Source organism: Plasmodium sp. gorilla clade G2 (genome assembly GCF_900097015.1).
Source record: "Plasmodium sp. gorilla clade G2 genome assembly, chromosome: 9".
Taxonomy (NCBI): domain Eukaryota; phylum Apicomplexa; class Aconoidasida; order Haemosporida; family Plasmodiidae; genus Plasmodium; species Plasmodium adleri (nom. inval.).
In genome coordinates, this window is record NC_041701.1 from 797,548 (window position 1) to 824,627 (window position 27,080).

The 27,080-nt window shown below is 18.1% G+C and overlaps 8 protein-coding genes across 8 annotated transcripts; 5 read left to right on the top strand and 3 right to left on the bottom strand.

The window, feature by feature from the left end:
- Window positions 1–191: 191 nt before the first annotated feature.
- Window positions 192–1,129, bottom strand: PADL01_0920400 (NifU-like scaffold protein, putative; the record flags this gene model as incomplete). The annotated part of the gene is made up of 2 exons (XM_028681884.1): window positions 192–376; window positions 571–1,129. The coding sequence occupies 2 exons, from the start codon at window positions 1,127–1,129 to the stop codon at window positions 192–194; spliced, it is 744 nt and encodes a 247-aa protein (XP_028538217.1).
- Window positions 1,130–1,804: 675 nt separating this feature from the next.
- PADL01_0920500 (conserved Plasmodium protein, unknown function) lies at window positions 1,805–3,067 on the top strand (the record flags this gene model as incomplete). Its single annotated transcript, XM_028681885.1, has 1 exon — window positions 1,805–3,067. The coding sequence occupies one exon, from the start codon at window positions 1,805–1,807 to the stop codon at window positions 3,065–3,067; it is 1,263 nt and encodes a 420-aa protein (XP_028538218.1).
- Window positions 3,068–4,116: 1,049 nt separating this feature from the next.
- On the top strand, window positions 4,117–9,212 carry PADL01_0920600 (tetratricopeptide repeat family protein, putative; the record flags this gene model as incomplete). Its single annotated transcript, XM_028681886.1, has 2 exons — window positions 4,117–8,536; window positions 8,659–9,212. 2 exons carry the CDS (start codon window positions 4,117–4,119, stop codon window positions 9,210–9,212), a joined length of 4,974 nt encoding a protein of 1,657 aa, XP_028538219.1.
- Window positions 9,213–9,540: 328 nt separating this feature from the next.
- PADL01_0920700 (conserved Plasmodium protein, unknown function) lies at window positions 9,541–11,569 on the bottom strand (the record flags this gene model as incomplete). The annotated part of the gene is made up of 3 exons (XM_028681887.1): window positions 9,541–9,751; window positions 9,980–10,104; window positions 10,259–11,569. 3 exons carry the CDS (start codon window positions 11,567–11,569, stop codon window positions 9,541–9,543), a joined length of 1,647 nt encoding a protein of 548 aa, XP_028538220.1.
- Window positions 11,570–12,072: 503 nt separating this feature from the next.
- On the bottom strand, window positions 12,073–13,420 carry PADL01_0920800 (nucleolar preribosomal assembly protein, putative; the record flags this gene model as incomplete). The annotated part of the gene is made up of 3 exons (XM_028681888.1): window positions 12,073–12,159; window positions 12,378–12,456; window positions 12,600–13,420. The coding sequence occupies 3 exons, from the start codon at window positions 13,418–13,420 to the stop codon at window positions 12,073–12,075; spliced, it is 987 nt and encodes a 328-aa protein (XP_028538221.1).
- A 1,213-nt stretch (window positions 13,421–14,633) lies between these two features.
- On the top strand, window positions 14,634–15,380 carry PADL01_0920900 (conserved Plasmodium protein, unknown function; the record flags this gene model as incomplete). Its single annotated transcript, XM_028681889.1, has 1 exon — window positions 14,634–15,380. The coding sequence occupies one exon, from the start codon at window positions 14,634–14,636 to the stop codon at window positions 15,378–15,380; it is 747 nt and encodes a 248-aa protein (XP_028538222.1).
- A 733-nt stretch (window positions 15,381–16,113) lies between these two features.
- PADL01_0921000 (dynein intermediate chain 2, ciliary) lies at window positions 16,114–19,265 on the top strand (the record flags this gene model as incomplete). The annotated part of the gene is made up of 8 exons (XM_028681890.1): window positions 16,114–16,233; window positions 16,339–16,478; window positions 16,579–16,679; window positions 16,775–16,850; window positions 16,969–17,021; window positions 17,093–17,163; window positions 17,255–18,820; window positions 18,936–19,265. 8 exons carry the CDS (start codon window positions 16,114–16,116, stop codon window positions 19,263–19,265), a joined length of 2,457 nt encoding a protein of 818 aa, XP_028538223.1.
- Window positions 19,266–21,346: 2,081 nt separating this feature from the next.
- Window positions 21,347–26,183, top strand: PADL01_0921100 (ubiquitin-like protein, putative; the record flags this gene model as incomplete). The annotated part of the gene is made up of 3 exons (XM_028681891.1): window positions 21,347–25,573; window positions 25,723–25,797; window positions 25,875–26,183. The coding sequence occupies 3 exons, from the start codon at window positions 21,347–21,349 to the stop codon at window positions 26,181–26,183; spliced, it is 4,611 nt and encodes a 1,536-aa protein (XP_028538224.1).
- Window positions 26,184–27,080: the final 897 nt, after the last annotated feature.

Genomic DNA, 27,080 nt, shown 5'->3' on the forward strand with positions numbered 1-27,080 from the left:
ATGAGAAAAAAATGAAACCAATTAAATAATATAATAATAAAAATAATAACATTTGCATAATATATGCATACATAAAAATTAATAAACAAACAAATAAATAATATATATATATATATACAAAAAAGTATGTATTTTTTTTTTTTTTTTTTTTCCATTCACCAAAAAAAAAGAAGCAATTTCTATATATTATTTTAGTTTTCAAAATTAACAGTTAAAGTGGGGAACTTTTGTTTTAATCTTTCTGTTATTTCATTTTTGACGTTGTGGGGTATATTTATGTCTTCACTTGAATTTTCTATATTTAGAAATTTCAAACAAACATAGTTGTTAATATTCTCCTTATTATTTACCAACTCTTTAATTATGACTTCTACTTCTAAAAAATATTATAAAATGTAAAATATTGAAGATATTGAAAATTTTTTGTACACATTATAAATATCAATTCGTAAATAGCTATGCAGATACAATTACATGTATAAATAAGAATAATGCGTATTTAATATATATATATATATATATATATAATGTACTTATTTTTTTATAATTTTTACTTTGATTTGTTCTTACTTAAAAAATCCAAGTATGGTTTCAACTGACTTAAGCAGTTTTGAATATTTTGTTCATTGATTTCATCAAAGTTTGTTATGATTACGTTAGGTTCTTGATTCTGTTCATTTCTTATATACATTTTTAATGTTTTCTTAATTACATGAGAAACAGTTATACTATTAGAACTGCAAGTAACACAATTTCCCAACAATCTAATATATAAATCATTATTTTTTATATCCACCAATTCTACATCACCGTTATCTATTTGTAATTTAGGTCTGATTAAATTTAAAACCTTTTCCACATTTTCAGGATTTAATTCATAATATAAACCTTCATCATTTTCTGATGATAAAAATATTTGAAATGGTACAATATTCTTTTTATTTTTTACAACATTTGTTCTTTTTCTTAATATATTCAATGGAACCCTTAATATGTTATTATTTAAAGGTTCGAAATTATTTTGTATAAATAACACCTTTGGCTTGTCATATTTTAAGATGCTAATGTTTTTCACATATACAAAAAAAAAATACCAAATAAAAAGGACATTGAGAAATATACATTTCATCTTATTCAAGTATACATATAAATATACCATAAAAATGAACAAACAATATACAAATATACATGTATATATATATATATATATATATATATATATATATATATGTATTCTGAAAAAAAGAACAAAAAAAATAAAAACAAAGAATTATAAAAACAAATCAAACTGCTTTAAACATAAAATTTAAGATAAAAATATATACATAATTTATTTAATAAATAAAAATTTTAATTGTAATATATACAATAATTGTATATATTTTATATATGTTATAATATACGTTACATATATATTTAATTTTTTCTAAATTTTACCTGAACCGTTCATAATTTTTTTTTTCCCTATAGTGTGTAAAAAAAAAAAAAAAAATAATAATAATAAAATAAAATAAAAAATATATAAATTAATATGTTATATATATATATATATATATATATTATATGTATACTTATTAAAAATTAATTTCATTTCATATATATATTTTTTTAATATACTTTTTTTTATTATTATTTTTCTTTTGGTAGATATCATTTTTTTAATTTTAATAAAATATTATATATCTATTTAAAAAAATTTCTATAAAAAAATGAAGTAACATAATATAAGTAAGGCATCTATCTATTAATCTGATGTGTTATTATATCATTTTCTTAAATTAGGAAAAGAAAAATAGTTACAAGTATGATAAAAATTTATAAAGAATATTTAGGTACCGAAAATTACTTCAGCACAATATTTTCCTATATAATTTTACATCTTTATAATAAAGATAATTTCTTTAAAAAGAGAACAAATAAGAATAATTTATTTGGAGATTTGAAAAAGCCGTTTTATTTAAATAAGAAAAGAGTTATCATTCAAAATAAAGAAATAAAAAAAAAAAACCTAGTACTTCATTTTTCAACAAGCCAAATTAGTTACTTCTATTATCATTACTTTGTTTATATATTGTTAGCGAAATTGAAATATTTGAATAGTTGTGAAAAAAATGAAATTATACAAAATGTTTATTTAATAAATAATAATACGCAACAAGATGTGAAGGATTACATATATAATAAAATAAATCAGAATGAAAGAAATATAATTTTTTGTAATAATTTGCTACCAGGAGAAAATTTTAATTATACTAACACTCTAGGCATATTTTTAGAAAATAAATATTTTTTAGATCTACCTTTTAAAAATTTTAAGTCTACACATAATGTAAGAAATCATACATATTTAAAAAACAATAGACATAATAATTGTATTATGTTAAAGAAAAAAATATTTAATTTGAATAAAAAGAATCAAAAAAATATTATATATCCCAATACATTGTACATATCTTATTTTTTTAATAACGATTTTGATAAAAAATGTATAAAATTAATTAAAAGAAATAAGCACTTAAATATACTGTTAAAATATAATCATATTATAAACGAAATAAATAAAAACATACAATGGTTTAAACATTATTCATTTTATAAATATTATACTGATGCATATATAAATTTCTTGAACTATCGAATGGATATATTTTATCAATATATCAATATTTTTATAAACAAAAATAAAATATATATGCATACAAGACGAAATAATAATGCTATTATATATTATTTTAATAAATATAAACATATTTTTTTAAATTCAAAAATATTCTTTCATTTTATAAATAATAAAAATGTATATGTAGATTTTTCCAAAGGTGCTGATTTATATATAAAATTTTTGCAGCTACAAGAAAAAATTTATAATTTATCATCAACTGTAAATCGAAATATTTTTTTATTGTCATCCAACTATGAAGATATTAATAATAAGACCAATTTTAATAAACCCAACTTAATTAAAGAAATAAAAAGAAATGTAAATATACACATTTGGACTGATTCTCAAAAGGAAGAATTTTATTATAATTTAAAGAAAATTAAATTTAAGAAATTTTATAATTAAACGTCTTTTTTTTTTTTTTTTTCTTTTTATTTGCATGATTTATGTATTAATGATGATATTATAAATATAAAATAAATATATATATATATATATATTAAAAAGATGTAATTTTGTTTTATATATTATTCATATAATATATATATATTTTGTATGTTATGTTTTTTTTTGTTTTATTTATTTATTTATTTTTTTTTCTACTCTTTATAATATGAACAAAAAAAAAAAAAAACTTATGGCTAATTAAAAATAATTTGTTTCAAATTAAAGGATAATTTTTTTATATATAATAAATAAAAAAAATAAAATAATAAAATAAAATACTGAATATTTGTTATATTTATATATATAATATATTTATATTACATATATAGAACATATAATATAATATGTACATTTTGTGATATCCTAATAATGCTTTATATTTTTAATTGTAGATGATATAATAGTACATATAAATTTTACCCCCTTTTTTCTTCTTCTAATGACCTTATAAATTTTGCGCATATATACTTTATTTAAATATATATATAAACCTATGATTTATGAGGAGAAATATTATTATGTTTTTTCATAAATATATTTTATATATTAATAAATATAAATATAAATTATATATATGTTATATAAAATTTTTACCAAATGGTTTTGTGTAAATGCAAAATAAAAAAAACATATAAATTGAACATATAAAATATTATATGTTTTATATATTTTTTATATATTTATTTATGATTAAAGGGGTATAAGAGAAAAAAAAATTAATATAATAAAAATAGTATACTTATTTTTCTCCTTTGTTTTTTTTTATATATATTTTGTATTTGATATGCTTAATTATTTAATTTATTTATTTACTTTTTTTATCTATATATTGTTATATACATCCTTCAAAATGAACAAATAATAAATATATATATGTATATTATATATATATATATATATATATAGATATAGAACAAAAGTAATTATATATTTATATTTTTTATATTATATTTATTATTATTATTATTATTATTTTTTTTTGTGGTGCTTTTGTTTTCATAAAAAGTATGATATACCTTAAAGGAGAAAATAAAATTATAAGTATAAATGAAGATGATATAAATGACGAGAATTATATTATAATAAAAAGTATTCTTAAAGATGAGAAGATTTGTATGAATGGTTGGATTCAAATAAGTTTTATTTTATATGAAAAGAATTATTATAAATTATTTTTAGACTTGATAAAAGAAGGAGATATATATTTTGAGGATTATAATAATAAGATATTTAATATATTATTGTTAGTATATAATTCAGAAAAATTAATAAATGTAAAAAATGAGAATAAAGAAGATGAATTAAAAATAAAATTAGAAAATTTACTAAATCAAATTGAGAAGAAAATAAAAGAGAAAAATGAGATTGATAATGAAAATAAAGATATAAATAAATCATTGAATACTTCAGAATATGATAATAAAAATTATTATAATAAATATGATTATTTATCATATCTTATGATTAAAGGAATATATAATATTAATATGTATTTATATTTATTAAATAAATATGATAATAAATGTGGTACTAATAATTTATTATCTTCTTCATCAGTTATAAAAAAGAAAATAGATGCTTCAATAAATGCAAATGTTAATGCAAATGAAAATGTTATTATAAATAATAATGAATTTACGAATCCTTTAAATTATTTAATTGATAGTATAAATATTTTTATTTTATTATTGAAAAAAAATAATTTTGATTTTATATCTTCTATATATTTATCTTTCGCCTTATGCTTAATATATAAATTAGAAGCTTGTATTCAATTTTCATCATTTGTATTGATACGAATTATCCATTTCCAAAATTTTTTGAACTTATTATTAGAAGATTATAAAATTAAATATGTTGATAAATATAACAATGGAGATAATACAAATATAACAAATAATAATGTAGAAGATGTGAAAGAGGTTAAGGATGAAAAAAAAAAAACAGTAAAAAAAAAAAAATTCTTTTTTTTTGGAACTACAGAAAGTGAAGAAGATAATGTTATAGATAATGATTCAAATAAAAAAAATTGTGATAATAATTTAGACAATACATATAAATGTATTGAAATAAAAAATTTGTTGAATATATCAAATAATATAAAATCTATATTAAAATATATTATAGGTATATGTTATTTAAAAAAAAAAAATTTTTCAATGGCTTCATATTGTTTTACATCATCCATAAAAATTGATAATAACAAATGTGCATATATATCAAACTCTTCCTTATTATTAATGAATTATGTGAATAAAATAATAGAGCATAATGATTTTATATATATTGATGAATTTAATTTTTTAAAATACTCCAATAATTTTATATCCACAAATGATTACAATAATTTGGAAGATAATCAAAATGATGTGGATAACAAAAATGATATAAAAATAGGAGGATATCAAAATGTTATTCATAATAATATGAATAGAGATTATAAAATTATTGATTCTTACAAGGAACGTTCCAGATTAGATAACATAACATATAAAGAACAATTTTATCATGAAGAAAATTTACAAGTAGAAAAAAATTCAAAAACATATCAAACAGTATCGAATAGTAGTAATAATAATTTTATAAATTATTTAAGAAAAGTACATATGAAAGATATAATAAATTTAACTTTATTTTATTATTATAATTATTTAGAAGGTGGTATATTAAAATGTTCAGAAAACTTAAATCAGTTATTAAATTGTAGTGATATTTATATATTAGACAAGAATGATATTTATGAATATGATGAATCCCTCGAATCAGTTAATAATGAAAATATATTTGTAAAAAATAAAAAATGGAAAGATATATATTTAAATAATAATATAATTTCTTTATATTTTGATTTATGTGAATTATGGTTAATTCAAGGAAATTATCGAGCAATACTTCTTTTGAAAATAATAAAACATAAAATAAATTTTAATTATATAAATAAAAAATCTTTAAGTAAATATTATTTTTTAATTGGTATATATTATCATATATTACAAAATATGAAAAAAGCTTTAATTTATTATCATAAAAGCTTTCTAATATATAAAAATAATATAAGTAGATATTATTATACGATATGTTGTATATATTTAAAAAAATATAATAAGGCAAAAAATAATTTATTATATTTATATAAAAAGTGTAGAAATGCGTATGTCATTAAATTATATATTTATTTTTTTGTGCACACATCGAATATATATTTGAATTATAATGTATTAAATAAGGAGACAATAAAAAAAAAAGAAATCAAAAAAAGGGAAAATAAAAGTGATATGTATAAGAGTGATGTGTATAAGAGTGATATGAATAAAAATGATATGTATAAGAATGATATGAATAAGAATGATATGAATAAGAATGATATAAATACGAATGATATGAATAAGAATGATATCCATAATAATATAATATCCAACCATGTTGATACCCATATGAATGACCAAACAGCTAATGATGTAAGATACCATATAGATAACAAATTCTGTAAAAGCAATAAAAGTGAAAATGTAAAACTTCTACACAACGTGTTACATAATATGATAGAAATTATTAATAAAAATGAAATAATATTTGACAATAATTTAGATATAATTTTATTAAAAGCTAAAATTTATGAATTGTTAATAACAAAATATAGTAATGAATATATTGAAAGGTATTTTAAATTATTAGACAATATATATCAAGTAAAATATTTTTTTACTATAAAAAATAAATCTCCTAAATTATCCTTAGAATTAATTAATAATTATATTGTATCTATGTTTTACTGTAATTATAAAGAAAAAAGTTTAGAATTGATAGAATTATTAAAAGATGAAATATTTTCTAAGATAAAAAGATTTCATAAATATTATAAATACCTTATATCATGTAAAGATAAATCATTCTTATGTAATAGGAACAATCTTTTAAACAAAGACACATTATATAATTCAAGAACATCTAAAGAAGAGAACCACATTTACCATGATAAAAATAATAAGAGAAAAAGTAATTGTGATGATACAACTAATGGTCATAATAGTAAACGAAGAAAAAATGAAATACTTGATAAAGATTTAAAAAGTGAGGAACAAAATTGTTATGATGAAAAGAAAAAAGATGAAATACACATAAATGAAAACATAGATTTTCATGAGAATATTAAAAATTCAATAAATGAATCTGAATTAAAATGTAAACAAATGCTTAAAAAAAATATAAAAAAATTAAAATATATTAAAGATATATTCAGATATCATCGTATATTTCAAATACAAAATAATATAATAAATAAAAAAAAAAAAAATACTCATGAAATATATAATAAAACCCTGAAAAATGAAAGATATATAAATCTTATAAATTATCTAAAAAAGGTATATATAACAATTTGCTTTAACAACATAATGTTATTAGAAATTGTTGGCTATAAATATATAAGTATAAATATGTATAAAATGTTTACAGAAATATATATAAATTATGAAAGTGCTTTTATAAGATTAGCAAATATATATATAAAAAATAAAAACTTTTTAAAAGCAAAACAAATTATAGATAATGGATTAGAAAAAAATCCAAGTTCTATAAAATTACAATTATTAAAATCGTATATGCATTTTAAAAGAAAACATTATGATTATAGTATATATACATTGGAAAAATTAAAAAGAGAAGAACAAAATAAAAATATAAACAATAATGTGAACACAAATATGAACAGTAATATAAATGTAAATATAAATATAAATAATATGCATAATAATGATCATATATTAATTAATACATTCATATCTATAATTAAGTTTCATAAATTAAAAGAATGCAAAAGCAAAGAAGAAAAGAATTCTATGATAAACGAAATATATAATAAAATACAACTATTATTAGAAAAGAAAAGTAATTATTTTATAGCTAATTTAATTGCAGTTTTATTAAATATAAATAATAAATATGATATAGCCTATGAATCCTTTCAAATAATAATTGATTCTTATGAAAAATTATCTTTTTATTATATATCAAGTATAAAAAATATTATTTATCTTATGTTTAATCATTTAATAAGAAATAATCATATAACAAATAATAAATTATTTCTTAATAAATTAAATTTATTTTTTAATTTAAGTATTAAATATGGACTTAATGATAAAAAAATTTATTTGTGTTATTCAAATTATTTACATGTTATTGAAAAATATGATGACGCTATTAATTTATTATATGCATGTTATAAGAAATGGCCTTATGATATTTCCATATTAAATTCATTAATTATAATTATTGATTCTTGTGTATCCAAATATTTGAGTTATGAATATGTAGATCTAAAAAATATTTTTTTTATGAAAGGATTAATACATTTTTCTTTTCAAGTAATATATACATTGTTATATCTTAAGCATTTTACTACAACAGCGCCTTTATTATCATCAGGTAATTTATATTATATGTAAAAGTGAAGAACTATAATTTGTCTATATGTATATGTATATATATATATATATATATTATATTATATTATATTTTTTTCATTTTCATTTTATTTTTTTTTTTAGATGAAAAGTATAATTACTACAAAGAAGGAGATTATGTCATTGAGATTAAGAAAAAGAACTTGGAAATTTTGGCTAGCAGGAAATATTTAATATCCACATATAAAAAGTTTGAAGAAAAAATCAAGCCATATATAGAAAGCAGCTTACCAACTATGTTAAAGCAGAAGAAATTATATGAGATGAAGAAGGTTAATATACAAAAGAAAATCTATGAAGAAAAGAAAAGAAAACAAATGAATTTAGAAATGATGAAATTAAAAAGTCAAGAAAATTTGCATGAAGAATTATTAAGAGATGTTAATGAAATAACATATCACATAGCTGATAAAATAAATGTAAGTGAACAAAGAGATAATTCTTTTTATATTAATGATCATCAAAATGATATTACACAAGAAGCAGAAGAAATTCAATTGGATAGTATACATACACCTTCAAATAAAAATATTATCAGTGTAGAGGAGGAAAATTCATCTTTTCAAGAATCATCAGATAATAGTTCTGATTTATTTGAAGAGCCAAGTCCAAAAAAGAGAAAAAAGGTTATTGATTAAAAATTACATACTAGAGAATGGACACACATACATATATATATGTATATATATTTGAAATGTTAAAATATATGTGATCTTTTATTTTTTATTTATTTTTTTTTGTAATTTATAAAACTATTATGTTATATTTTAAAAATTTTTTAAATTTTTTTATTGTGAAGATTAGTTTAAAATAAAAATATTAAAACTTATAAAAAAAATAAAATAAAATATAATATAATATATGTATATAAAGTTTATATATCACATATATATATTAATATATATATATATATAATTATATAATGGTTACAAAAAAAAAAAAAAAAAGTATACATGAGGTAGGCAACTAAACAATACCATCATGCACATAAACACTTAATTGTAATTCATCTTTTTGTAAATCAAGTTCATCGAATTTACAAAAATTATAACAATTCTGATAATATTCTTTAGACATATAGGTAAAGGGTCCTCTAACAATACCATTAAGAGAAAAGCATATATATTCATCGAGTATAGAATACTTTTCAAGTTGTTTCAAGCCAATACTTACATAACTGAAAGGTTTTAAAAAAATAAAGATATTATATATATATATATATATATATATATATATATATGTATATGTATACACATTATGTGAATGATTCATTTTATTTCTTTATTCTTTATTTTTTATTTTTTGCATGAGTAAAACATTAATTTATGTACATATAACATATAACAAATTTGATGAAATATAATATATTACTGTCATGTAAGATTTTTTTTTTTTTTAAACTTACTTTTTTTTTGACGACTTATGACCATCTAACCATATTTTCAACTTGAATGATTTTTTCCCTGCAAAGGTGAAGGCAGAAGTAGTCAAAGGAATATTTCCCATTTCTCTGAATCTCCAAAATAATTTCTAAAAAGGTAAAAATTTAAATAAGTGTAATGAGATTAAAAGGAAGCACATATATAAATATCAATATATATATATCAATATATATATATGAATATATATATATATATATATGTGTGAATATATTTTTTTATGTGGACATAATTTCATTATATACCTCTTGAACGTTCCTTATTGTCCATATAACCTTATAATTATGTATGTGAAGTGAATCAACCTTGTTTATATTACTGATTGTAAAAGCATCGGTGATTTTCTTTTTCAAAGTATAATCTTTGTCTATATTCATATATAAATATTTATTATTATTCATATTAATATAATATTCTAAATAATGATTCATTTTTATTTTGTCATCTGTAATTTTATCATACTTTTGCATTATATCATCTATTTTGATAAGGTCATATTTGGTTTTATTATCAACATTATTTTTATATTTATATAGATAATAATAAATTAAATTTAAAATTTTAGACTTGTTATATTTTTCGACATGATCTATTTGAAAGAAGTTATAGAAATTATAAAAATTAAATAGCGGCATATTTACAAAAACATTTTTTAAAGAATCTCTTCTTAATATATATTTATCTTTTAATTGTTTATTTAATATATATTCATGAATAGTATCTATAGAAACCTTTTTTTTATATGTATATATTTTTCTATTATATTTTCCAATATGCATATTTTTTTTCAATTTTTTTAATTTTTTTTTTTTTTTTTTAGTTTTCTCTTGTTCATTTAATAATACATCTGTATCATTATTTTCTACACTTTCTAAATCATCATATGTATCATCTTCAAAATTTTTATTATTCGTTATATCCTCGTCACTTGTTATATTTTCCTCTTGTTGTAATATATATTTTTGTTGTTGTTGTTCTTGTTCTTGTTCTTCTTCTTTTTTCTCTCCTAATAATATATTTTCCTTTTTTTTTTTCTCATTAATTAATTGATCATTTTCTTTCATATTAATTTCAGGCTTCTTATTAAATAAATTATTTGATGAATTATTATTCATTTTGTCTTCAATATAATCAAATACAGAATATTTTTCTTTATCATCGAAAACATTTTCTTCCTTTCCTTCATTTTTTCTTTTAAGTTTATAGAATTTAAGTAATTTCCTCCTTGCTAATTTTTTGTTAACTTTCTTTTTTGGTTCTTCATCTTGTTTCCCTTTTTTTTTCTTCTTCTTTTTCTTTTTTCTTCTCACATGACCGGGAATACTTTTGACCATCGATTGATCTTTCAACTTTCTAAAAATCAGATTAAGTTCAAAGTTCCAAAGTTTCTTAACTGGATCAATAATGTTGATATTTTTTATATAATTATTTTTATTCAAAAAGAAAAAACAATTATTTTTCCTTCCAAAGGAATTATGACTAAAACAAAAATAACATATAAACTTGTTAATGTAAAATAAAAGAATCAAATTAATAACACATTTTTTCAAATCCATTTATATGTATACGAACATATAAATATATAATGTATTATTTTTTTTGTTTTTTTTTGTTTTTTTTTTGTTTTTTTTCTTTTTTCATCTATTTAAGTAATAATAAAATTATTTTATCCAATTAATGGATATATGATGACAAAACTTTTATAAATTTCAAAAAAAAAAAAAAAAAAGGGAATTAATTATAAAGAAAGGGTAAATAAGAATGTTTTCATTTTTTTTTTTTAAATTATATATAAAATAAAGAAAAAAAAAATTATAACAAAATGAGTATGAATGACAAAACAAAAGAAAAATAAAATAAAATTATATTAAATTGATATTAAGAGGTATATAAAATATACATTTATTAATTTTAATTTTATTATTATTTTTTTTTAAAATGGGAAAAAAAAAAAAAAAATTTTTTTAAATTAAAAGTACACAAATAGTGAATTAAAAAAAATATATATGTATATTATATTATAATATATATATTATAATATATATCATATTGTATAATATTAGAGATACATTTTTTTTCTATTAACTTTCATGTCAGGTCGTATTACAAATTCGTACATTTTCTCCTTATCATTAATTAGCCCATCCTGCAAAAAATAACATTAAATGAATAAAATATTATATATATATTATATTTATATATATATTATATATATATGTAAACAAGTTAATTTTTAAAAAATACAATAATAATAAATAAATATAAAATAAATATAAAATAAATAAACATAATATTTAACATCTTAACAATATATAATATTCTTAATATGTGTGTAACAAAAAAAATAAAATAAATAAAGTGTACCTTAAGACTTAGGAGTTGTAGGGTAAATCCTGGACCTATTTCACTCAAATTACATTTTTTCTTATCAACAAAATTATATCTATAAAAAAAAAAAAAAAAAAATACATATATATATATATAAATATTTATATGTATAATATGACCTTAAAAAAAAATAGGTATTTCTTAATTTTTTATTTTTTTAATTTTTTATTTTTTATTTTTTTTCCAATATAAACTTACTTATAATGACGAAAAAATATAAAATCTCTTTGATTATAAAAAACTACAACTTTTTGTGATTTATATTCTGGCTTGAATGGTACTAGCGTGTGTAACTGTCTCTTAATTCTCTCTCCTATAAACGTATTAAAATTTGTTATATACACTTCTGGAGCTAGAGTTGTTATTTCGATATTAGATTTTTGTTTATGTGCATAAAAAATATTGCTTAAAGAATATTTGGCAGTGGGTCCATTTGGTAATGTACATATGAACATATATTTTGGATGATGATCTATACCTTCTTCAATTAATATAAAAGTAGAAAATTGATTTTGTATAGAATTATTAATTAAGTATTCTATAGAATGATCTAATCTGGGTTCATAAAATATATGAGGAAATGTTAATGATAATTCTTTCATAAATAATATAGTATTTTTTGATGGTCTTTTTATTGATGTTATAATTATATTGGGTTCTTTTTGATTTTTAAAATAATCACTAAATTCATCTATACAATTTTCATTTAATAAAAATTTCTCATTCTCTAAAGATATTTTATTGTCATCAAATATTGATAATCTTTCAATTGTCTTAGGTACCTTTTTTTCAATTGGAATATTTAAAGCTTTTTTATTTCTTATCTCTTCTTTCTTTTGTTTACGTAATACTAATTTTTTTATATATGCCTTACCTTTTAAAGCATTTTTTCTATTCTTATTTTTTACAAATCGTGATATTGTATTATATTTCTCAATGTCAATATTTTCTATCTCCCCTATGGAGAAGCGTTTCTCCTTGGTCATATATCTTAACTTTTTTTTTTCTTTCTTATTCATTATTTTAAAAAAATATATATATATGTATATTTATATATGTATATTTATATATTTATATATGTATATTTATATATTTATATATGTATATATTATATTACATATGACTTATTATAATTCTTTTAAAAAGCCTCCTTAATATGAACATAAGAATGCTACATAAAATTATTTAAAATAAACATATAATTTATTTAAAATATATTCAGTTAACTTCATGTCAATATTTATTCAATAGAAATATCTAAAATAATATGATATTATATTATATAATTTCCATATATATCAAATGTAGAAATAACAATTATCACTTCCACAACATAATTAAAATGTTTATAAAAATAAAAATATTATATTATATCTCATTATAGATGAACGGATGTAAAAGAGTTAAGCATAGCTCTTTTGTCAAAAAAAAAAAAAAAAAAGAAAAGGCAACTTTTAACTTGTTCAGATTAAATACATTTATTCATTATATATAATATATATATTAAAGAGTAATAAATAAAAAAAATTTCATATAATAATTTTATTATGTTTACAAAATATTATTCCATTTCCAGAAATATTCAAATATAAATATATATATATATATATATATATATATTTGATGAATGTTGAAAAAAAAAATTATAAAAAAAAAAAACAGCACAAAAAATTCCATGCAATATTATATACGGGTCATAAACAGTTTATATATATGTATGTATATATTTAAATGGGTACCATATATATATAATTAAATATATGTATACATATATTATTTATATATATATTATATATATATATATATTTTTTTTTTTTTTTTTTTTTTTCCTGGTAAAATTTTATGTTGCATTCTATTAAAAAAGAAAAAAAAAAAGTTCATAATAAATTTATTATATATTTTTAAATAATCATTGAATAATCTTATGAATGAGAAATATATAAGAAATATATAAGAAAATATATAAATTTTTTTTAATAATAATTAAAGAAAGTTAATTCACAAGGAAAGAGATATTATAATATTAATTATATAATGTATTACATATCAAAGAAGATAAATTAGAAAAAAAAATAAAAAAAAAATAATATTTATATAAAGAAAATATTTTATTTGTATTTATATCATATAGTATTTATAACATTTACATATATACAATATATGCCAAATATATATATATATATATATATATATATATTATATATATTAATTTAAAGAGTATATAATAGCAAAATGCTTAACCTCAGCAGCTTATTAATATCAAAAAAAAACATCAAGGATGATGGAAATAATTCCTCAGAAAATGAGATAGGAGGAAATAATGATATTTCATCGGCAAATAATGATTGTGTTAAGATTAAATTAATTAATATGCAGGAATATAAAACAAAAAAATTGTTAGATGAACGTAAGAATGTAAATGTTTGGAGTGCAAATAATAAAAAAGATAATGATAAGAAAGAAAAGAAAAAAGAGAAAAAAAAAGAACAGCCAAAGAAAAAAGAATCAGTAGTAAACAAGCCAAAAGTTGTTGATGAAAAAGATACAAAAAAAATTGAAAATAAAGATATGGAAGATAAAAATGTAGCTCCTAAAAAATTATTTGTACCTTCCGCAATTAAACAACAACAACAAAAAGAAGCTTTAAAAAATAAACAAGCTCCTAAAAAAGAAGAAGAATTATTCCCAGATTTAATACAATCAAAAAAATCGAATAAAACTGAAAAAGATAAGAAAAAAACACAACCTGCAAAAAAAAGTAAAAAAGAAAAAGTAGATAAAAAACAACATGAACCTACGAAAGAACAAGAAAATGAATTTCCAAAAATTGAAGAAATTGAAAAAATTCATTTTAACATTTTTGATTTTATTGATATGGAAAAACAAACATACGAACATATAGTTAGAAATTCAGAAAAAGTATTAGAGAAATATAAAAACAGAAGCAAATTTGTAGATTCAACTATTATGTGTAACTAAAAAAGTGCAAAATATACACAACATATATATATGTGTGGACAATTAATATATTTTTTTTTTTTTTAATGAATATTTTTATATATGTTTATTCCTATACAATTTGTTTTGTTTATTATACAAAATTATTTTTTTAAATTTACAACTTTTTATAAACATTTATATATTTTTTTAAATGTGACATTATATATATATATATATATATATATATTTTATATATTTAAAATACAATCTAATTCCCACTTCTGAGGTGCTTACTTATAATAATATATATATATATGATATACAAAATATATGTTACTCTTTTTTCCTTTTTTTTTTAATTTGTATGATCATTTAAAAATATGTAATATATTTAATTGATAATAAATAAATAAAATATAATACTCCAAAATTAAGTTTCTAAATTAAAAATATTGATATGTGTCTGTCTTTTTTTCACTATTCAACAAATACTATATAATAAAATATATTAATATATATATATAATAGATATGCTCCTAAAAAATGCGGACGAAATAAACATATATACATTATATATATATATATATATATATTATATTAGTAAAGGTGAAAATGAGATACATATATTATATGTCCTCATTATGTGTATACACTTTTATATTAATGTGAGTATTGTAACTTTATTACAATTATGCATTTAAGAAGAACAAAATAATAAATAAATAAATAAGTTATAAAATAAATAATATTAACTTATAAGAGAAAAAAAAAAATGAAATCCAATTTAGAAAAAAAGAAAAAAAAAAAAGTTCAAGGTACTACAGGGGATGTGAAAGTTACATCAACAGAAGATGCAGAAAAGGACAAAAGGAGAGCATCAATAAAAAATAATGTACTAAAAAATAGATACAAAAAGATTTATTTATATATTTATTTTTGTATATATGTATGCATATATATATATATATATATATATATTATACATGCCTTTATGTAGAAAAACGAGACGTTCAGTCGATTTTTATTTCCAAAGAATCCAAGGGCATTTACTAACCTTATAGAATATTCTTTTTCAAATGAACAATTTGTAACAATAGAAAATATTGACCACACCGTTTTTCATCTAGATATAAAATCGTTAGAAAAAAAAAATAAAACAAAACAAAACATATATGTATATGTATATATTTACACATATACTAAAAATATTATATATATGTACTTGTTTATAATGTAGCTGTTTAGTATTGAAGGATAGTAACGAAGGAAAGAACCAAATCGAATTAATAAAAAAAAAAATTGAAAAAGCAAATGCTTTTACTCTTTTAAAAGATAACGGTTAAATAGATAATATATCATAATAATACATACATACATACATATATATATATATATATATATATATATATATATATATTCATTTAATTTTTTAGATTATATTTATCATAAGCCAAAAAATTGTTTTGATTATATTGATAGATATTCCCAAACAGTGCCAAGATCATTTAAGTACCAAAAAAAATATAATTTTTTTTTCTCCTCTATAATTATACAAAATAGGGAGAAATAAATATAACATAATATAATATATTATTTTTTCTTTTTTTTTTTTTTTTTTTTTTTAAAGAGATGAATGTACTAAAACTGAACCACAAGAAATAAACGAAATATGTGACACAGGTTGGAATAATATATATATAATACATACATATGTATATATATATATATATATTTTTTTTTTTTTTCTTTAGTTTCACAGTCAATAATATACGATGCCTATCTGCAAGAATTTCAAAAAATTTCAAACGGAGCAGACGGAAATGTAATAAATAAAAAGAAAAAAGAAAAAATATATAATTTAAAATATATACATATATACATATTTATATATATTTATTTTTATTCCATTGTAGGACAAGGAAAAATATAATAATGATAAGAAAGACAATGATGATAAAAGCAAAAAGAATAATTCTTTAAGCATGGGATTACTTTCAGATAATGCAGCAAGCTCATATTCAGGAGGATGCTCAGATGATGACAAGATAAGAGGTATTTTATTTTCTTCTGCTTCCTCATGTAGTAATAGAACAGATATATTTAGTGATAATGATGAGTGTGAGAATAATAAGGATAACTATGAAGATGCTAGTGATGAATATATGGATTATGATGATAATAATTATGAAGATTATGATGATGAGGATAATAATGATGATTATAATGATGGTAATATTTATGATAATGATAAAAATGTAGATATAAATAAAAGTAGTATAAAAAACGAAAAAGATAATTATGATAGTAATATGAGTGAAGAATATAATAAAGAAGAAGAATATAAAGATTGTTCATTTATCGATGAAAAATTAAAGAAAAATAAAAACCATTTAGATAAAATAAATAAAAATAACGAGATGAGAAAAACAAAACAAATGAGAAAAGGGGAGAAAAAAAAAAGAATAAAAAAAGAATCTATTAGTGGAAAACATGAATTATATTTTATAAATTATAAAGATATTAATGAACAAAAACATAAACAATTAAATTTTATATATCATGATAATAATATAAAAAAGAATGATAAAAAAATTTTATATAAAAAGAATTTTTTAAAAACATTAAAATTAATGGATAGAATATATAATAAAAATAATGAAGAAGAAATATATTTATCCTATAAAAATAAAAATAATAAAAATATTTTAACAAAATTATGGATTTTTTCTTTAAATACATATCAATTAGTTGTAACTGATATAAAATTTCATCCATTATATGAGGATTTATTTGCTATATCATTTAAAAATAATGATTTTAAAATAAATATGGGTATATTATGTTGTTTTACATTTAAAAATACAAAAAATCCTGAACATTTTCTTAAGACAAATTTTCATATACATTCCATTGAATGGTCTACTATTAATACATCTATAATAATTGTTGGTTTGTCTAATGGAAATATATGTATATATGATTTAAAAAAAAATAAAAAAGAATCTTTAATTTTTGAAAGTAATTTTAAAGAATTATATAATAGAGATATTATTTCACAAATTATATTTCATCCTCAAATCAAAATCTTTTATTCTGTTTCATATGATGGATATATATATCAATGGAAATATAATCATAAATTTACAGTTGGAGAAAAATTATTAACCTTAGAAAAAGATATTGATGATTATAATAATACATTAAATATAATACATACACAATCTATTACATGTATAGATTTTAATCCTTTTAAAATAAATTTATTCCTTATAGGAACTAATAAAGGAAAAATATATCTATACTCAAGTACTTATTCAGATCATTATTTAAATATATATAATGAGCATACTATGTCTATCAATTCTTTATCTTATAATAAATTTAAAAGGGACATTTTTATATCTTCCTCCTATGATTGGACAATAAGAATATGGACTCAAAAGAGGAAAACATCCTTAATAATATTTGACATCAAAGAGGTAAAATATATATATATATATGTGTGTACTAAATAATATTATGAATTATTAAATTATGAACAAATATTTAATTTTACTTAATTTTATTTAATTTTATTTATTTTATATTTTTTAGTGCGTATATGATGTTAAGTGGTCTCCTTCTTTATCCACCTGCTTTTTTGTTATAAGTTCCAATGGAACCGGCAAATTGCATATATACGATTTAAGCATAGACATAAATAAAGAAATAATTTGTGAAATTATAACAAAAAAAAGGAAATTAAGAAAACTGTGTGTAAATAAATTTAATGAAGTTATATTAATAGGAGAAGAAAATGGTTATATTTATTCATATAAAATATCTTATTCATTTAATCCGGATTATATGGATTATTTAAAAGGTAAGCGTAATGAATATTTTCAAATTGAAATTATGGATTCCTTCTTAAGCAAAGTCAAATGAAACCAAAAAATAAAACATGAACATATATACATATATATATATATATATATGTTGATGTTTATATAATATATATTATATGTACAAGTAAATATATATCACTTTTAATCGTATTGATTATAATTATAATTAAAGTTAATCTTAAGTAGATTATTAATACATACAAATAATAATAATTATTATTATTGTCACTTTTATTATTATTATTTTTTTAACATAATAAATACTTTGTTCAAAAGTGTCAAAATTAAAAAAATAAAATAAATAAATAAATAAATATATATATATATATATATATATATATATTATACCTTCTCATTCATATATATACACATTTATATTTTTATTTTCACAATAAATAAATTCCATGTGACCATATATTTTTTTTTTTTTTTTTTTTTTTTCATTTTATTATCCTAATTACAATAAAATATATATAAAAACTTAATATTATTCTTAAACAAATAGTACTATATTTTCTTATCACTTTAAATATACGTATACTCATAAATTGAAACGGATCCTCATACACTTTATAAAATAACATACGACAATACGTACGTATATATATATATATATATATATATATATATATGATAAAATACGTTATAGTTAAAATATTTTTTAATTCAAAAAATTTCGTAAGATTTAGGAAAAAAAAAAAAAAAAAAAAAAACAGTTCATTATTTTATTTTATTTTTTTATAAGATGTAATATAACAATATGCTTTTTAAAAATAAAAATATTTACTTCAATACGATTCGTATTATATTGATTATTTTATATATTAGAGAATTATATATATACATATATATATATAATTATTTAAACATTTTGATGTAATAAAATAAATAGAATATTTTTTTTTATATATAGAACAAAAAAATATGGACCCTATGAACGTGATATAAAATAAATGACTTCTATAATAAAAATACTTCAAATATTTAATCACACTTATATTTTTTTAAACGATAAAATATAAAATAAATATATATATAATATACATATATATTTATATTGATGTATTCATGTGAATTCAAAAAATATATTTTCTAAAATAAAAATTATATAAATATTTTTACATTTTTTTTTTTTTTTTTTTACAAATATATTTAAAAATTTTTATATAATACAATATAAATATTTAATATTTTCATATAAAAAAAGAGCATGATTAATTAATATGTATGTTTTTTATTATTCTTACATAAAATAAAAAATATAAAAAAATATATATAATGTATATATATTAATATATATAATATATGATATGATATATGTATATTTAAAAATATAATTCACTATGTACTTCTACTGTTAAGTATATATAAACAATTGAGTACATCCTTAAAAAAATATATTTTTTTATGTTTAATACATATGTATATTAAAATATAATATATATAAATAATTATTATATTTATAAGAATTAACAATACATAAAAATAAAAAAAAACTATATATTTTATTATATATATAAATATATATTATATATATAATTTCATTTATTTTTTATTTACATTATTTATTATGTAGTTCTTTATTAATTTAAAAAAACTGAAATGTTTTTTTTTTTTCCCTCATTTATTTTTATATATAGATTAAAATTAAAAAAGTAAAAAAAATAAACATTTGTATTTTCTTCAAATATAAAATAATTATGTATTCATAAAAAAATATAAAGAAAAGAAAATAATATAGTAAAATATATGTATATGAATAATATTTAAGAGAATATAAGTATTTTTTTTTTTTTTTATTATATAAAAAAAAATATATATATAATATATATTATATATATAGATATAATATTATTGTTATATATTTATATATGTATGCTTAATTTTTTTTTTTTTTTTTTTTAATTTATAATTTAATTATTTATTTTAAAATTTGTTGAGAACTTATAAAGGTTTTTTATATGTAACAATAAATTGATAGATAAAGAAAAATAAAGAAGTAGATATAAATAATATATTATAAGATATATATAAATATATATATATATATATATATATATATATATATATATATAATAGAGCATTATTCCATAGATCCTATATATGAGTATAATATAAACAATGGCAGAAGAAAGGAATACAATAAAGATAAAAATAAAAAGCATAAACAATGATGAATATGAACTAAATGTAAAAGAAGATTTGAATATAGAAGAATTAAAAGGTATAATTGCTGAAAAGAGAAATGTTAATATAAATGATATAAGATTAATATATCAAGGACAATGTTTATTAAATGAAAAGAAATTATGTGATTATAATATACAAAATGATCATATAATACATTTAGTTGTTAGAAAAAAGGATAATAATACAAACAACAACAATAATAATAATAATAGTAGTAGTAATGCAGAACATGTTAATGATAATATGAATAATAATAGGACTTATGAACATGTGAATGAACCATTAAATTTTAATTTCATTCCTAATATGAATCAGCCAAATAATGGAAACCAAGCAAATAATAATATACCAAACAATTCATCTATACCATTTTATTTTACGCATATGAGATTATCAAGAAATGATAATATGGAAAATGATTTAATGGGTCAAAATAATATATGTTCATTATTAAATGATATTATGAGTCAAGTTAATATAAGCCCAAATTTTATTTATGGAGCAGCAGCTGCTGCAGCAACCAGTGCAGCAAATGCCCATGAAAATATTTTTGCTAATATGATGAACCAGAATATGGCAGATATGAATATGAATGCTAATCAGAGAAGAGAAAGCACAGGAGAAAAAAATAACACAACAGCTACGAATAATAATAATAACAATAATAATAATAATAGTAATAGTGGTAATAATAATAATAATAATAATAATAATAGTAGTGGTCATAATTTTAACAATTCTTATTCTGCACAAACAAATTATAATGAAGAAGAACAGAACCAACATAAAGAGAATGCAGACGGATCTCCAAATAAGGACAATCGTGCAAGCAGTAATAGTACATCTAATTTTATTCAAAATGAAAAGAAAGATAATAAACAAAGAAATGTAAAAGAGGAAGAAGATATAGAAGAAGAAAAATCTTTCAATCAACGAGATTATTATAAGGATAACAAAAAAGATACTAAAATTTATGATGAAGAACAAGAGGATAAACACAAAGATAATTTCCATAATAAGAACTCAATTGATATGCATAGAAATAAATATGATAGAGATGATACAAAATATGAAAGTGATGAAAAAAAATATAAAAGTGATGAGAAAAAATTAGACAGTTATGATGAAAAAGAAAATTTAGAAAAAAAAAAGAAAAGAAAAAATAAAATTAATGATAAAAAAATATATCACAAAAATGAGATACATGGAAAACATGAATACAATTCAAACAATTCTGAAAGTAGCTCAGATGAAGAAAAATCAAATAGTTCTTATTCAGCTTTGTATACTAGTAATGAAGAAGATGAAGAAAAAGAAGATGAAAATAAAAAATATAATGATTTGAAAAAAAAGAACAAAACAAAAATTACAAATAAACATAAAAACAAAAAATATTACGATTCCAATAGTAGTATATCTCCTAATGAAGATTCTTATGTTGAACGAATTCGAAAAGAAGATAGATTTAGAAATGAATATGATAATTTGTTAGAACCAAAATTTCATTACCCATATATGTATAATATGAATCCAATGAATCATATAAATAAGATGAATATGGTAGGTCCATATCAAACACCACATAATTTTGTTTATAATAAAAATTTCAGCAAACATACTTATCCATTTCTAGGAGCTCCTTCATTAATAAAAGGCTTGAAGAATGAAAGGAATAAAAAAAAAGAGAGAAGTAAACATAATTATCAAAGAGATGACTACTTAAGCGAAACATGTGATAATGTGAAGGATATTAAATTAGAAGATTATTTAAAAAGTAAAGAGTTGAAAGAAAAGAAAAAAAATGAAAAAAAAAATAAAGATAAAAATGAAAGCAAAAGGAAAGAAACTTTCAAAGATAGTATCAAAGAAAATATGAAAGATAATATTAAAGATAATATTAAAGATTATATGAAAAATAAAAAATATAGAGAACATTTTACAAAACATATATACAATAACAATACAGTAGATCTTAATAATAGTAATAATATATATAATCCAAATATAGCTACATCTAAAAATATTATGGATATGTCTAATTTAATAAAAAATTCCAATGAATGCTATTCTGGAGGTATAGAAGATAGCTATTTTTCAAAAAATAATTATGCGAATATTGTACCATTTAATGATTTAGAAAGAAATAATCAATTAATTAGAAATGATTCATTGAGAAGAAATTCAAGAATTGTTTATAATGATGAAAATATAGAAGATGAAGAATATTTATCATCCGAAAATTCTGTGTCTGCAAATATGAGATCTATACAAATGACTAGTAATAATAGAAGAAATAGTGCTATAAGAAGAAGTCATATGAAATCTTTAAATGATATGAATGATTCAGAATATAATAATTTTGAAATAAATATTCCTTGGAGAGTTATAGAACAGTTATTATTATTATTAGAAGAAGAAACAGGATATAGAAGACCAGATTTATCATCATATATACATTCCTATTATAATTCTAATTCTATATATGTATTTTTTTATTTATTTGTTCATATTAATAATATAATTAATAGTATTATAATACAATTTAATCATGCAAATATACTTAATAATGACATAACCATGTCTTCCTTTTCAAGAATTAGTTTAATATTATCTTTAGCATCGGTTATATTTTCTAGATTATCAAGTTTTTTCTATGTTTTTTATGATAATTTCTATTATCCAAATTTTTCGAATTCATATAATAGGTATCCAGGATCAATAAATCACGAATTCTTGAGACAAATAAGAAATTTATATTTTTCTAATAACAATTATAATTATAATAATAATAATAATAATATGCATAATAATATGAATACTAATTTTTATAGTTATAATCATGATCCTATATATAGAAATAGTAATATGCATGGTGCTAATCATCCTATTAATAATCAAAATAATAATTATTATTATGGTAATCCATTTTTTAGAAATAGCACATATCCTAATAGTACAGGTAATATTAATATAAATGCTGATATGTATAGTAGTGCAAATAATGTTAACAATAATATGAATCGAAATAATTATTATCCTCTACCATATGATATGAGAAATACTGTGAATCGAACGACCCTACAACAAGAATTTGAAGATTATTATAAAAATTATTTACCAAACGTTGCTGATAATAAAAATATGATCCTTAGAAAAGATTATTCAGTTAGTCATAAAGAAGGAGGGAATAATTATAATATGAATGGAAAGGAAGATAATTATAGAAGTAGTAGAGCTCACAAATTATCAAATAATGATAATTATTTGGAAAGGTATAAAACACGAGGTAAACAAAGCATGAATTATAACAACAATGAAAATGATATTGATAATAATAATAATAATAATAATGAATATTATAATAATAATAACGAATATTATAATAGTAATAACCCTTTTGCCCAGTTAGATAGACAAGCAGTAAAACATTTATCACATAAAATGCAAAAAAAAACAAATGATGAAAATGATAAAGACAAGAAAAAAAAAAATCATATGAAAAAAAAAAGTTCAAATGAAAATAATTTATTTAAAGATACTAATTCTTATAAAAGCAAAAGTGCTAGCCATACTTCTAGTGATGCATCAAGTGGTCATGAAGAAAAACAAGAAAAAAAGAACAATCTGCTTAATGCAAATGCATCAAATAAATTAAATGAAAATAGTGATAACAATGCAGACAATCTACAAAAAGAAGATAATAAAATATCTAGTCAAGATAACGAATTAATTAATGATAATAAAAATGATACAAATGTTGAAGACAAAGTAAAAGTAAATGATGACCTTGTAAATGATAATTTCATTTATTATGATAGTAATATAGATGATATATATGAAAAGTCAGATGAAGAAAAAGAAAAGGAATTACAAAAGGAAGAATATAACAAGGGTTATGTAGTAGAACCAGATGATGATGATGATAATGATGATAATAATCATAATAGTTATGAAGAAAGACAAAACATGCCTATTGATGCAAATTTGAATGTAGTAAATAATATTATAAATAATGAATATGATACTGTGAATACAATTGAAAACCAAAATGATATAGCTCAAACCCCTATTCCAAATATTAATTTTTCAAGCCTTTTGAATAGTGTACAAAATCATATGGCTCATAATGACATTAATGAGGAGCAGCCAAATGATAAGGTATGAAATAAAAAAATAATTTGTATGAACATTGAAATGTATATGTATGGATGATATTTTTTTTATACAATGAATTTTCCTTTTTATTTTTATTGTTAAAATATATATATATATATATGTGTGTGTGTATGTATTTATTTATTTAACAGTTTGAAGGCGTACCCGATGAAGTAAAAGAGAGATACACAAACTGGGTTGAAAATTCTCACATTTTTTCGGGACAGGTAATATTTATATTAAATTATATATTACAAATTCATTAACATATATATATATATATATGTGTATATTTTTCCTTTAGATGATAAAAATATGTAGGAATAAGAGACCATTGAGTCATGCATACATTGGAAGTAATGGTTCAAAGGATAATATATCTTATAGTAATTTCTTGCCCTTTTTATGGAAAAAAAATATGAGTTCATTAAATGTAGAATATGATTTAGAAATAACTGATGAATTATTAAATGCCTTTGATTTTCACGTACTTGAATTTATAAAAAAATCTATTAAGAATAATGAAGATTATAAAAGTGAGAAATTTAAATATCCAAATCTTTCTCTTTGTGAAGAATTATTTGAAGAAATGGAACAAAATAAGGACAACTGAAAATACAAAGCAATTAAATATAGGCATAATTATACATACATATATATATAATATATATGTATATATGTTTTATTAATTTATATATATTACATTTTTGTATTGTGTGTTATATTTATCGTATAAATAAATATTTTATCAACATATAACATGATGCTATTTGTTTTATTTTTTTATTTTTTTCCTAACATTGAAAAAATAACTTGACCGAAATTAAAAAAAAATGAAACATATATAAATAAATAAATATAAATAAATATATATATATATTTTTTTTTTGTGTATCTTTTGAATTAAAAAGTTCTTACGATTTATATATAAATATATGTATAGGAATAAAATATTCATAAATTTTATTTCATGGCTTCATCATATATCTATGAATATGGACATATATTTTAATAATTTATATATATATATATATATATATATATATATATGTAAGTATTTTTTTCTTTTTCTTATTTTTATAAAAAAAAATTATGCTTTTTAATGAATCCCATTTTGTATTATAACATTAAATATATTTATATTCGTACAATTTCAAAGAGAACTATATAAATTAAAAAAATACATTACAATTGTATAATATATTTATATATATATATATAATCCACTTATTTGTCTCTTTAAAAAAAAAAAAATAATAATAAACAAAATTAAAATTTTTTCCTATTTAACATGTTTTTATATTTATTTATATATTCAAGTAAAATAAATAAATAAATAAAATAATGGATAATGTTTTATAGCGAATATATTTACAAAGTACAAAATATCATACACAAATTATATGTATATAAATACATATATATTAATTTATTTTTGTTTTTTTAGTTTCCCTTTTTCTTTTTTTAAATTTAAAATAAATAAATAAATATATATATATATATATATATA